The sequence below is a fragment of the Mustelus asterias genome, chromosome 14 (assembly GCF_964213995.1).
Source record: "Mustelus asterias chromosome 14, sMusAst1.hap1.1, whole genome shotgun sequence".
Classification (NCBI taxonomy): Eukaryota; Metazoa; Chordata; class Chondrichthyes; order Carcharhiniformes; family Triakidae; genus Mustelus; species Mustelus asterias.
Window position 1 is genome coordinate 81558660 of NC_135814.1, and position 14575 is coordinate 81573234.

The window sequence follows — 14575 nt, forward strand, 5'->3', positions numbered from 1 at the left end:
CTCCACAGATGCTGTCAGACCTGCTGAGATTTTCCAGCATTTTCTGTTTTTGTTTCAGATTCCAGCATCCGCAGTATTTTGGTTTTTTCTTATACAGTATTCCTACCTAAATGCTTATAGGGAGCATTTCAAGGAATAACTAAAAATGACGCAAAGAATTAAACAAAATATTTACATATGGCTAATCTTTTGGTATAAGTTTCAATTTGAATGAATACTATATCAAAATTGCTGAATGGGTCACAATATTTTATTTCAAAATTCATTGAAAATCTCAATGTAAAGGATGGTCTATGGAAAACAAATTATAAAATAAAGTGCACTTCCTATATCAGATTTGATATTTTGGTGGTACTTCAAATGACTCATTTCATGCTTGACCATAGAACATAGAACAGTACAGCACAGAACAGGCCCTTCGGCCCACGATGTTGTACCGAGCTTTATCTGAAACCAAGATCAAGCTATCCCACTCCCTATCATCCTGGTGTGCTCCATGTGCCTATCCAATAACCGCTTAAATGTTCCTAAAGTGTCTGACTCCACTATCACTGCAGGCAGTCCATTCCACACCCCAACCACTCTCTGCGTAAAGAACCTACCTCTGATATCCTTCCTATATCTCCCACCACGAACCCTATAGTTATGCCCCCTTGTAATAGCTCCATCCACCCGAGGAAATAGTCTTTGAACGTTCACTCTATCTATCCCCTTCATCATTTTATAAACCTCTATTAAGTCTCCCCTCAGCCTCCTCCGCTCCAGAGAGAACAGCCCTAGCTCCCTCAACCTTTCCTCATAAGACCTACCCTCCAAACCAGGCAGCATCCTGGTAAATCTCCTCTGCACTCTTTCCAGCGCTTCCACATCCTTCTTATAGTGAGGTGACCAGAACTGCACATAATATTCCAAATGTGATCTCACCAAGGTCCTGTACAGTTGCAGCATAGCCCCACGGCTCTTAAACTCCAACCCCCTGTTAATAAAAGCTAGCACACTATAGGCCTTCTTCACAGCTCTATCCACTTGAGTGGCAACCTTTAGAGATCTGTGGATATGGACTCCAAGATCTCTCTGTTCCTCCACAGTCTTCAGAACCCTACCTTTGACCTTGTAATCCACATTTAAATTAGTCCTACCAAAATGAATCACCTCACATTTATCAGGGTTAAACTCCATTTGCCATTTTTCAGCCCAGCTTTGCATCCTATCTATGTCTCTTTGCAGCCTACAACAGCCCTCCACCTCATCCACTACTCCACCAATCTTGGTGTCATCAGCAAACTTACTGATCCACCCTTCAGTCCCCTCCTCGAGGTCATTAATAAAAATCACAAAGAGCAGAGGACCAAGCATTGATCCCTGTGGCACTCCGCTAGCAACCTGCCTCCAATCTCATCCCTTGCCTCCCAAAGATTCCTAGGATACATTTCATCAGGCCCAGGGGACTTATCGACCTTCAGTTTATTCAAAACTGCCATGCTATGTTGATGGGACGAAAAATAGAAATTCAAACTGTAAGCAATTTTTGATAAAGTTTCCTTACGTTGGACACATTGACCACCTGATGTCTCTGCAGCAGAATAATTCCACCAAGTGGGTCTAACCTTAAGGGAAAATTTTCCATCCACCACCACCCTCTGTCTTCGATCAGACAGCCAGTTACCTATCCAATCGGCCAACTTTCCCTCTATCCCACACCTCCTTACTTTCATCATAAGCCAACCATGGGGGACCTTATCAAACACCTTACTAAAATCCATGTATATGACATCAACTGCCCTACCTTCATCAACACACTTAGTTACCTCCTCAAAAAATTCTATCAAATTTGTGAGGCACGACTTGCCCTTCACGAATCCGTGCTGACTATCTCGGATTAATCCGCATCTTTCTAAATGGTCATAAATCCCATCCCTAAGGACCATTTCCATCAATTTACCAACCACCGAAGTAAGACTAACCGATCTATAATTACCAGGGTCATTTCTATTCCCTTTCTTAAACAGAGGAACAACATTTGCCACTCTCCAGTCCTCTGGCACTATCCCCGTGGACAGCGAGGACCCAAAGATCAAAGCCAAAGGCTCTGCAATCTCATCCCTTGCCTCCCAAAGAATCCTAGGATACATTTCATCAGGCCCAGGGGACTTATCAACCTTCAGTTTATTCAAAACTGCCATGCTATGTTGATGGGAAGAAAAATAGAAATTCAAACTGTAAGCAATTTTTGATAAAGTTTCCTTACGTTGGACACATTGACCACCTGATGTCTCTGCAGCAGAATAATTCCAGCAGCACTCAGCAGCTAACTGACTGCAATGTGGCCTCCTATCTCCAAACTCAGCAAGCCAAGTGGGTCTAACCTGAACAGCTGAAGGCATGCACCCTCTCCACGCTCAACTCCACTGAAAAATCTTTAAACGAAGACATGTTTTCCTTTCTTCCATAGCTCATCCTCCTCAACACCTCAAAAGTTTATTTCTCAAAAACCTTGATTTTTTAACAAACTCTAAACAACACAATGCATGGCACAGTGAATGGTAAAATGTTAAATGGGAAGAATGTACAGTGACTTTACGTATTTAATGGGAAGAAGGTACAGTGATGTTACATAGTAAATGGGAAGACAGTACAGTGGCTTTACATATTAAATAGGAAGGAGGTACAGTGATTTTACATGCTGAATTTGCTAGCAGGAAAGTGATGATGATCTACTTGAGATAATTTGGAGTTGGGGACCAAGTGTAGTGTGTCAAAATTCGCAGATGACACTAAGATGGGTGGAAGAGCAAAGTGTGCAAAGGATGCTGAAAGTCTGCGTAGGGAGAGAGATAATCTAAGTGAGTGGGTGAGGGTCTGGCAGATGGAGTACAATGTTGGTAAATGTGAGGTCATCCATTTTGGTAGGAATAACAGCAAAACGGACTATTCATTTAAAAGGTAAAAAATTGCAACATGCTGCTGTGCAGAGGGACCTGGGTGTCCTTGTGCAGGAATCTCCAGGAGTTGGTTTGCAGGTGCAGCAGGTAATTAAGAAGGCAAATGGAATTTTGTCCTTTATTGCGAGAGGGATGGAGTTTAAAAACAGCGAGATTATGTTGCAGCTGTATAAGGTGCTGGTGAGGCCACACCTGGAGTACTGTGTACAGTTTTGGTCTCCTTACTTGAGAAAGGATATACTGGCACTGGAGGGGATGCAGAGGAGATTCACTAGGTTGATTCCGGAGTTGAGAGAGCTGGCTTATGAGGAGAGACTGAGTAAACTGGGGCTATACTCATTGGGATTCAGAAGAATAAGGGGAGATCTTATCGAAACATATATGATTATGAAGGGAATAGATAAGATAGAAGCAGGGAAGTTGTTTCCACTGGCGGGTGAAAGTAGAACTAGGGGGCATAACCTCAAAATAAGGGGAAGCAGATTTAGGACTGAGTTGAGGAGGAACTTCTTCACACAAAGGGTTGTGAATCTGTGGAATTCCCTGCCCAGTGAAGCAGTTGAGGCTACCTCATTAAATGTTTTTAAGGCAAGGATAGATACACTCAGTCTGCAACATTTTGGCAGTCAGGACTGCGCAGGAAAATAAACTTCTGCAAGCAAAACTAATATTCCAAAGGATTGGGACAAACTCTGACAGATTTCTTCCAACTTATTTATGTATAGTGTAATCCACTTGGGCAGTGCCAAGACGAAGTGCAGTTATACATCACATAACACTGAGTTAAAATCAGTTGAAAGAAAATATCTTGTCTTTATTATTCAGAACTCTGCAAAGGTTTAAAATCAATGTTGAGAAGTTGTGTACTTCCTCTCTTGAACACTCACCGTGAGCAAGAGCTCTGGAAAAGAGCAGCAAGAGAAAGGAAGTGAGTGAGAGAGCGTACCATGCACAAACGATTTTGTTAACAGTCTCTTATATGAAACCTTTTCAAAGATCTTCTGTACATCCATATAAATAACTTTCATAGACACTCCATTCTCTACTACTTTAGTTACTTGCTCAAAAATTTCAGTTAGGTTTGTTAGATATGACTTATCCTTTACAAATCCACACTGAATTTGGAAGGTCACATTTTATGAATATATATGCATTTAGAGTCAAAGTGGTCTCCTGGACTATGTTCAATTCCCTAAGTGGATTGGAGAGGACTTACCCAGATTTTTATTTCTCTAACTGTCCATATTTTTTTTCCCTTTTCTTCGCCTCTCCTAGAAGATTAGAAGACTGATGGTGGGCAGGTACCTAATTGTGATGCTCCAGGTTTTATTGAGTAGCTGGTCTTTTCCTGTTCATTGATTTTGTATGTTTGTAAGAACTCAACTGCTTGAAATTTATAATTAAATTGTAAAAGTGAATTTATAAAAAAATATTTACACCTCATTAAGATTTTGCTGCAAACAGCTAACAGAATTATATAGAATTTACAGGACATAAAGAGATCATTCAAGCCTAACAGATCTATATTGGTGTTTTCGTGCCGCACTACCTTTTTCCCCACTCTACTTCATCCCACCCATCAGCATATCCTTTTATTCCTCATGTATTTATCTTGCTTGTCCTTAAATGCATCTATGTTATTCACGTCAAGTACTATTGTGGTGGCTAGTTCCATATTCTAACCAATCTTTGTTTTGAATGAATTTAAAGAACCTCCCTCAACTCCTATCATTTAACAGTGGAAGTTTTCTAACTTTAACTTCAGAAAGAACCCACATTGGCACATTCACCAAAACAGAAACTCGTGGACAAAATACAAAACGTTTCTTTTACCAGGTCAAGAGCTGCAGCTAGGATTGAAGCATCAGGGATTGTGCCAGGTTCACAGCAGTTTAAAAGGAACTGGAAGCGTTTCATGCCCTGTCTAATCGCACCAAGATTCACAATATTTTTGTTTTTGATTCCTTCTTGACTGGCTGCAAGGTGTTCCTCAAAACTACGACAGCCTGTAAAAATATAAAACGTAACATTAAATTGCACCAATCAAAATGTAATCAGAATGAAGTGTCTTTGTCAAAAAAGGTTAGGTTAATAGATATAGTAAAATCTATTCAGACAGATGTAATTTTAAAGAAACATATTTGCAATTGCTGGACGGAAAGAAAATAGGCCCACCTACATTATTTTCTACGATCCTAGTAGTTGCATGATACAACGTTGTTGACTAATCGTAGCACTGAATCTCAATCAATTAATCTACAATGGGTCCTCAGATATCACTGCCAGGTTGGCATTCCCAGCACAGTAGGGACAGGGCCTCTGGGGAACCCCAGGTTCCCTACAGGCCCCGCCCTGGCATCCTGGCAGTGCGCTACACCAACTCACTAAGGCTCCTTTGATAGCACCTTCTAATCCTGCGACCTCCACCACCGAGAAGCAGCAAAAGCACAGAAGCACCACTACCTGCAAGTTCCCCTTCAAGTCACACACCAGCCTGACCTGGAACCATCACCTTCCCTTCACTGTCGCTTAGTTAAAATGCTGAAATTCCCTTCTAAACAACACCGTTGGCGTTCCTACACCAGATGGACTGCAGCGGTTCAAGAAGGTGGCTCACCACCTTCAAGTTAATTCCCCTCTCAAGGGCAATTAAGATGGGCAATATAAATGCTGGCCAAGTCAGTAACACCCATGCCCCATGAATGAATAAAAATTTTTTTTATAAATAATAAAGAGCAAGAGGATGGCTAAAGAAGGAGTAAAGTAATTAAAAGCCAAAATAACAGAGAGATGGAATGAAGAAGGACAAAAGTAATTCTGGAATCAGATGTTGTGGTAAATACCATCTTTTTCTTCTGTGTGATGAAGCTTAGATGGATTTCTTCGACCGGAACGCCATTTACCAAGACGCTTGAAGAAGTTTTCCTCTTCGTCTCGCCCATCCTCCAGGCCCTCACCTTCTGAGAGCTTAACTGCACTATTAAATTTCACCTGTGTGCAAAAACATTATAAACCAATAAGCATTTGCTTTCTTCCAGAACTTTAGAAATCAATAGGCGCTCATTTCTAATACTATGAAAGAAATACATCCACAATCCTGTGCTCATAAGACTTTCTTCTCCAAAGTCCCATCCACATAATACCTGCAGAAACAAAGTAAGTTCTTAAATAACTATTAATGAGGCAATCGAATATTTAAAGCAAGAATTAATGAAAGAACTTGCATTTATATGGTATCTTTCAGAGCCTCAGGTTGCTCTAAAGTATATCAAAGCATATATCAGTACATCACAGTGAAATATTTTGGAAGCATGGTCAACTTTTGTAGTATTGGAATGTTTGCCAATCAATTTACACACGGCAAGCTAACAAAAAGAGTAATGGAATAATGACCAGATACTCTATTGCTCATGGGATAAATATTGGGAGAACTCCCCTCCTCATCTTCAACTTGGATCTTTTGAGTATAATTGTCCCATAATTTGTCAGAGTGTCAGTTTCAGATTGAAAATCAGCGTGTTACTCTCCAGCTGCACAGCCAAGTTTCACTCCAGATTTTCTAGCGGTCAGTGCACAAAGAATTTAGGGGAGTGGTTTGCCGACACTCTGGTGGGGCAGGGCCTGATAGAGCTGGCAAGGCTTGTTCCACAGAGATTAAGGCACCATTTTTAAATGGTGAGCCAAATACACACAAAGTAAACTCCCCCCAACCCCCATAGACATGGAGGAACCCCCCACAAGCATCAGGGCGACCCCTGCCCAACTACACAGGCATCAGGGCACACAGAGGCATTGTGGAACTTGCCCTACCTTCATAGATATTCTAGGGGGTGCAGTGATGCCTATGGCATTAATAGAATAGAAATTTCAGTGGCAAGACTGCTCCCTGTGTTTATGCATATTTGCTTCTAAATGAATTTCCAATTCTGCCAATTTCAATAGCCACGATGCGGGTGATAGCGAGGAGTTAGCACACATGTGGCCAACATTTTGGAGTGCCAATATAGTTAGTTAAAGGTCTGTAAATGCCTTTTAAATTGAAACTGAACTAGAAGTCGTACTTGCACCTTGTTCACCTGATTCTGCAACTCACATTGCAATACTGTTCCAAGAAGATGGCAATCTTCAAATGCTTTGGTTAAGTGGAAGTTTTAATTCATGAAACCAACAACTTAGAGATCTTTCAACTATCTACATCTAGCATCCACAATGCACTTCTAATGGATGTCGGCAGCTACCCAGAGCAGGAACCCTTGACAATCTGTTCCTCTCCAAAGCCCAGGGAGTCGTCATCAAATAGAAAATACACTACTGGCTGGTGGAAGTAGCTGATTTAGCACAGGCCAAGAATTGAACATGGGATCTTCCTGGCCTGTGAGCCTCACCATACAACACATTTACCTAGGAGCCACAGAGTTCATTCAAATTAAACCTTTTTGATTTACATTCAACAGGGACAGCACGGTGGCACTGCTGCCTCACAGCGCCAGGAACCTGTGTTTGATTCTGGCTTGAGTGGCTGTTCCTGTGGAGTTTGCACATTCTCCCTGTGTCTGCGTGGGTTTCCTCAGGGTGCTCCAAATTCCTCCCACAGTCTAAAGATGTGCAGGTTAGGAGGATTGGCCATGCTAAATTGCCCCTAAGTGTCTCCAAAGAGGTGTAGCTAGAGGAATTAGCGGGATAAATGTATGGGGTTATGAGGTTTGGACATGGGGGGGGGATAAGTAAGATGCTCTGTCGGAGAGTCAATGCAAACTTGATGGGCTGATTGGCCTCCTTCTGGCACTACAGTGATTCTATGATTCTCTGACAATTCATTATTATGGGCAGCACAGTGGCATAGTGGTTAGCACTGCTGCTTCACAACCATGATGTGGAGATGCCGGCATTGGACTGGGGTAAACACAGTAAGAAGTCTCACCAACAAAGTCCAACAAGTTTATTTGGTAGCAAAAGCCACTAGCTTTCGGAGCGCTGCTCCTTCGTCAGGTGAGTGGGATTTCAGTTCATAAACAGGGCATATAAAGACACAAACTCAATTTACAAAATAATGATTGGAATGCGAGTCTTTACAGGTAATCAAGTCTTAAAGGTACAGACAATGTGAGTGGAGAGAGGATTCAGCACAGGTTAAAGAGATGTGTATTGTCTCCAGCCGGGACAGATAGCAATAATGCTTCATAACGCCAGGGACCCGGGTTCAATTCCAACTGCAGCTGACTGTGTGGAGTTTGCATGTTTTCCCCATGTCTGCGTGGGTTTCCTTTGGGTGCTCTGATTTCCTCCCACAGTTCAAAGATGTGCAGGGTAGGTTGATCAGCCCTGCCAAATTGCCCTTAGTGCCACGGGAATTATCATGGTAAATATGTGCGGTTACAGGGATAGGTGGGACTGTTGTCGGTGAAGGTTCGATGAGTAAAAGTGGCCTCCTTTGGCACTGTAAGATTCAATGATCTGTAATCTATATCATTGGGGCGGCATTGTGGCACACTGTTTAGCACTGCAGCCTTATAGCATCAGGGACCCGGGTTCAATTCCGGCCTCAGGTCACTGTCTGTGTGGAGTTTGTACATTCTCCTTGTGTCTGCATGGATTTCCTCTGAATGCTCCGGTTTCCTTCCACAGTCCAAAGATGTGTGGATTAGATGGATTGGCTATGGTAAATTTCACCTTACTGTTGGAGGGATTAGTAAGGTAAATACGTGGGGTTACAGGGATAGGGCCTAGGTAGGATTGTTGTCGGTACAGACTCGATGGGCTGAATAACCTCCTCCTGAACTGTAGGGATTCTATGATTCTATAACATGGATCAAAGAAATAATGCTTTAAAATAATTGCAATAATTTTATTTGATAGTCTTCTATGGTAATATGGTAAACTTGTGACAAATGTCGTAGATAACTAGGTTATTATAATAGTATATGCAATGAATAGTAAAGGTATCATTTGGTTTCATTTTTCATCAGGGATTGTTTAAATGCCAAACCTCACACTAATGTCCACCTTAGCCAACTATTACTGCTGTCAGTTAGCTCCAAAATGCTTAGTCACGGAAGCTTAGAATGACAATATCTATAGACAATTTAGAAAATAACAGAATTTAAATGCAGCCTGATAGTTTGGTCCATCTCCGAGAATGTCGAACTATTAAATTCTGGTTATACCATACCTGCCACTACTACCATTGACATTTAAGTAAACTTACAAATCACAGTAAGTCAAAAAGTTTTCTAATTGGCAAAAATCGTTACAGTCCATCGTGATAAAACCATTCTTTTGATGACATGACACCATCACAGAATAACCGAATTTCAATGAAATTTAAGCTGGGTAATACTATTAAAATCTATTCAGGACTTTTGTAATACTGTACCAGTAAATTGAGACACACCTTAGAAAATGCATTCCCATGCCATGAGTCAATTTGGATATCGACAGGAAAGTAATGCTGAATGTATATTCTGATGTTGAGCTTTGGTAGCATAAGATAACTTTTAAGTATTCCCAGGAAAATGCTTAAGCCATTAAGCAATACAAATTACAAATGTTAGCCGACTTAACAGAGGTAGCCATACATCAAAAATAATTAATCAAATGCAGAGCACATTGATACATTTTATGAATGTGGCAAACTGCTATATAAAAGCAAAGTCTTTATTCCCCGGCGTGCATAATAAATGAAAAAGTTAACTAAAACAATGTTGATTCCATTAAAGGTAAAAAAAACTTCTCTCTGCACCTTAGAACTCTGCCGTATAAATGAAAGTCTGTCCACAGAACTTATGTCCAGGAGGTCTTCAACACCATCTGCTAATCCTGACAGCGAAGAGCGTTTCAGCCAGTTTCCTATAACAACATTGTTTACACTGGTCATTTCTAAACTTCGTATGCTCTTTGAGACATATGTTTATCTTACAGTTCCAATCAATTGGAGATATTACAATACTCCACAAGCAAATTTCTGATGAATAATTATTTAATTTTCCCCCATTAGGGCGGCACGGTGGCACAGTGGTTAGCACTGCTGCTTCACAGCTCCAGGGTCCCGGGTTCGATTCCCGGCTCGGGTCACTGTCTGTGTGGAGTTTGCACATTCTCCTCATGTCTGCGTGGGTTTCCTCCGGGTGCTCCGGTTTCCTCCCACAGTCCAAAGATGTGCGGGTTAGGTTGATTGGCCAGGTTAAAAATTGCCCCTTAGTGTCCTGAGATGCATAGGTTAGAGGGATTAGCGGGTAAATATGTGGGGGTAGGGCCTGGGTGGGATTGTGGTCGGTGCAGACTCGATGGGCCGAATGGCCTCCTTCTGCACTGTAGGGTTTCTATGATTCTATGATTAAATCTCCACTGAGGTCACCCACTGTCAATCTTTTAGGTGGGAAGGTCTGAAAAGTCTCCACAAAGATTTCTGAAGCAGTGATGGAGATGGTGGTGTAGTAATAATGTCACTGGGCAAGTAATCCAGACGTACAGACTAATGCTCTGGGAACCTGAGTTCAAATCCCACCATTGTAGCTGGAGAGTTTAAATTCACTTAACAAATCTGGAATTCTATGTGACCATGACCACCATCATCAATTATTGTAAAAATTATCTTTAGGAAGGACAATCTTCCATCAGTTTGACCTACCTGTGACTCCAGATCCTGATGTGGTTAACTCTTAACTTCCCTCTGAAATGGCCTAGCATGTCATTCAGTTTAAGAGCAATTAGGAATGTGTAACAAATGTTGACACTACCAGTTACATAGGATTTCTGGTCTACTCATGGTAGCTTTCGTTGCACCTTGGGGTGAAGAGGTTTCATGACCTGCCTTATAACTTTACAACTCTCAACAAAAAATGGATCTAAATTTAAATGTATATTGAAACTGAGGTTCAAACAAAGTATCACTATATGGAAAGCATATAAACAGAAAACACTGGAAATATCAGCAGGTGTGGAGAGAGAAACTGAGTTAATGTGATAATCTGTGGCCTTTCATCACAACTGAGAGAAGTTAGAACTGTGGGAGGTTTTTAGCAAGTGAAAGCAGGGAAGTGGAGGGTGAGGAAAAGAACAGAAGGGAAGGTCTGCAAAAGGATGGAGGGCAGGAAAGATTAATTGTCTAAAAGATATGTGGTGCAAGGCCAAAGAGCATTGTAATATAACAAGTAAAGACACAAAAAATATATGTAAAGGGGTGAATGGTCGGATTGCGAATAGCTACTGTTGAAAAGCAAAGAAAAGGAAACGAGATCAGCAAGAAAGGCAAAAACAATCAGTAATGCAAATAAAAACAAAATGGGGGCAGAAGTTACAATCTAAAATTGGTTAGCCCAATGATGGCCTCGTGATATTATCGCTAGACTATTAATCCAGAAACTCAGCTAACGTTCTGAGGACCCGGGTTCAAATCTCAGCAGATGGTAGAATTTGAATTCAATTAAAAACTATCTGGAATTAAGAATCTACTGCTGACCATGAAACCATTGTTGATTGTTGGAAAAACCCATCTGGTTCACTAATGTCCTTTAGGGAAGGAAATCTGCCATCCTTACCTGGTCTTGCCTACATGTGATTCCAGAGCCACAGTAATGTGGTTGACTCTCAAGTGCTTTCGGGCAATAAGGGATGGGCAATAAATGCTAGCAAGCCAGCGATGCCCACATCCCACGATTGAATTTAAAAAAAGACTGTAAAGTGTCAAATTGAAATTTGAGATCCTATTCCTCAAGCTTGCTTTAACTATACTGGAACATCGCAGGAGACCATGGATAAAAAGGTCAGAGTGTAAGCAATTGCAGAATTAAAATAACAGGTAATTGGAAACTCTGGGCCCTATTTTACCATTTTGATTCTAAGTGCTGGGTGGACTTGAAACTGGGAGCGTTTCAGATCTGAGTTTTAGACACGTTCTCAGGCGCCCTCATATGCACTCTGCTTGAAAAAATATCAGCAATTCCGAATCACGCTGCACAAGCATGTGGGCAGGGCTCAACGCACCTGAAACCCTGCAGCTCTTATCGGTGCCTCCAACTGCGCATGCGCAGAAAAGAAATGATGGAATGCGGCTCTCCTGCCACATCCCTCCCGGACGGGATAATGCACCCCCCTGGTCCCCTCACTGACATTGCCCCACCCCCACAACATTACTGACTCCCTTATCCCCCCACCCCTCCGCCACCCAGACCGATCGCGGGCCCCTCTCCCACTTCCTCCTCACTGATCACAGGCAGAGTGGCAACGGACCCCCCCTTCCCCCTCACTGATCACGGGCAGAGTGGCAGCAGACCCCCCTTTCCCCCTTACTGATCACACGCAGAGTGGCAGCGGACCCCCTCTCCCCCCACCCCACCAATCTCAAACAGAGAGCCATTGGACACTCGGCACTTACCTCCTCACTAGCTGGAGTGCCCGAATCGGACTTTTGCAGAGCATGTCTGTTTCGCGCCGATTCTGGATGGGCGAACGCAAGGGTAAAGGGGAAAGTGCCGGTAAGGTTGGGCGTGCAGCCCATTAAGTCAATTTAAATGCATGCAACTAGGGGACATAAATTTAAAGTTTTCAGCAAATGCATTTAAATGGCTGTCACGCCCGTTTCACGGCCATTTTCGGGCCTTGGTAAAGGGGGAACCGGCGCGGAGGCAGGCACAGATCATGCTACTTGCCTCACGCCCGACTTTACCAAGTTTCGCGCCCGAAAATGGGCGCAATTGATGGTAAAATCGGGCCCTCTGGGTCATACTTGTAGATAGAATAGAAGTTTTTGACACAGCAGTGTCAGGTTTCCCCAAATTGAAGGGGATCACATCATAAACAGCAAATATAGCGTACTAAATTGAAAGAGGTGCAAAAAAATCACTGTTTCTTCTGGAAAGGGTGATTGGAGTTTTGGATGGTGAGAAGAGGAAAAAGGACACGTGTTGCATCTCTTACAAATGGTTCCAGGGGTGAGGGAATTTAGCTACAAGGTTAGGTCGGAGAAGTTGAGGTTGTTCTCCTTGGACTGAAGCAGATTGAAGGGATATCTGATAAAGGTGTACAAGATTATAACATGTCTAAATAACATCGAAGAAAAAAGCTGTTTTCATTAGCTGATGGTGCAAGGACTAGGGGACATAAATTTAAAGTTTTCAGCAAAAGGAACAAGGTGTGAGAAAGAACTTGTTTTACTCAACATGTGGCATTGATCTGGAACTCACTGTCTCGGAAGTTGCTGGAAGCAGAGACAATCAATTATTTCAAAAGGAAATTGAATAGATGCTTGAGGGAAATAAACTTACAGGGCCAAGGGGATAGAGTGTGGGAATGAACTGATTGGATTGCTCTACAGAAGGCCATGATGGAGCCGATAGGCTGAATGGCTTCCTTGACTGCTATAATGGCTCTATGACAGTTTGAGATGGAGCGCACATAATGAAGTAAAAATATAATCGCTGATTAAATCCTACCCTGAAGTACTTGTAAATGGACCTCAAATGCATGGAGCACTGCTAAGCTGCTGTCATCATATTATTGTGAGGGGCTTTAATTCAAATCAATTCTGTGATCATAGCACAGAAATGTGCTGGCCTTGGGGCATTACGAGATAGTTCTGTAAATGGGATAGTGAACATGTCTCAGGTCTCATTACCCTATAATGCAGATCAGGACCAGATGTGCCATGTATCACGTTATCCTTGTTAAATATCAGAAGAAAGATAGTTATTGATGCTTAAAATGCAAAATAAAACCAGGAAATGATGCAGATCCAAGCCAGGATGGAAGGTCACCACAAGTGATTAACCTGTTTTTATCTCCAAATACAGAAAGGACTGGAACTGATGTCCTGGGGGAATGTTTGCCAGAGCGGTTGGGGAGGGTTTAAACTAATATGCCAGAAGGATAAGGAGTCAGAGAAGGAGGGAGCAAGGACAAAAACAAAAGGTAGAACAGTGAATAAGAAAAGTGATAGGCAGAGAAACTAAGGACAAAATTCAATCAGGACTATAAAGAAAAATATTGGGAGCGAGAGAAACAATGTTAGTAAGACAAGCTTAAAGGCTCGGTGCCTTAATGTGTGGAGCATTTGCAATAAAGTGGATGAACTAATCGTACAAATAGATGTAAACGGGTACGATATAATTGGGATTACGGAGGCCTGGCTGTAGGGTGACCAGGGATGGGAACTGAATGTCCCAGGGTATTCAGTATTTAGGAAGGACAGACATAAAGGAAAAGGTGGTGGAAAGGCATTGCTGGTTAAAGAGGAAATTAATACAATAGTGAGAAAGAATAGTGCGAAAGCTCTGACAATGTGGAGTCTGTATGGGTAGAATTGAAAAATACCAAGGGGCAAAAAACGTTAGTGGGTGTCATATATGGACCCCCAAGCTGCAGTGGTGATGTTGGGAATGGCATTAAACACAAAATTACAGATGCATATGATAAGGGAATATCGGTGATCATGGGTGATTTTAATCTGCACATAGATATCAAATTAGCCACAATGCCGTAGAGGAGGAATTCCTGGAGTGTATACGGGATGGTTTTCTTGACCAATATGTGGGAGAACCAACTAGAGAGCAGGCCATCTTAGACTGGGTACTGTGTAATGAGGAGGGAATCATTGCCTATCTAGCTGTGTGAGACCCTTTGGGAATGAGCGACTATAA

The 14575-nt window shown here is 42.1% G+C and overlaps 1 protein-coding gene across 1 annotated transcript in view; it reads right to left on the reverse strand.

The window, feature by feature from the left end:
* The window catches only part of unc80 (unc-80 homolog (C. elegans)), a 505340-nt gene that overhangs the window by 322659 nt on the left and 168106 nt on the right, over positions 1-14575 (reverse strand). Inside the window, exons 20-22 of the mRNA XM_078227718.1 lie at positions 9682-9788; positions 5846-5933; positions 4776-4948 (exon numbers count right to left, since the gene is read on the reverse strand). Of these exons, the coding sequence (XP_078083844.1) occupies positions 4776-4948; positions 5846-5933; positions 9682-9788 (368 nt within the window). The remainder of the gene's footprint in view (positions 1-4775; positions 4949-5845; positions 5934-9681; positions 9789-14575) is intronic.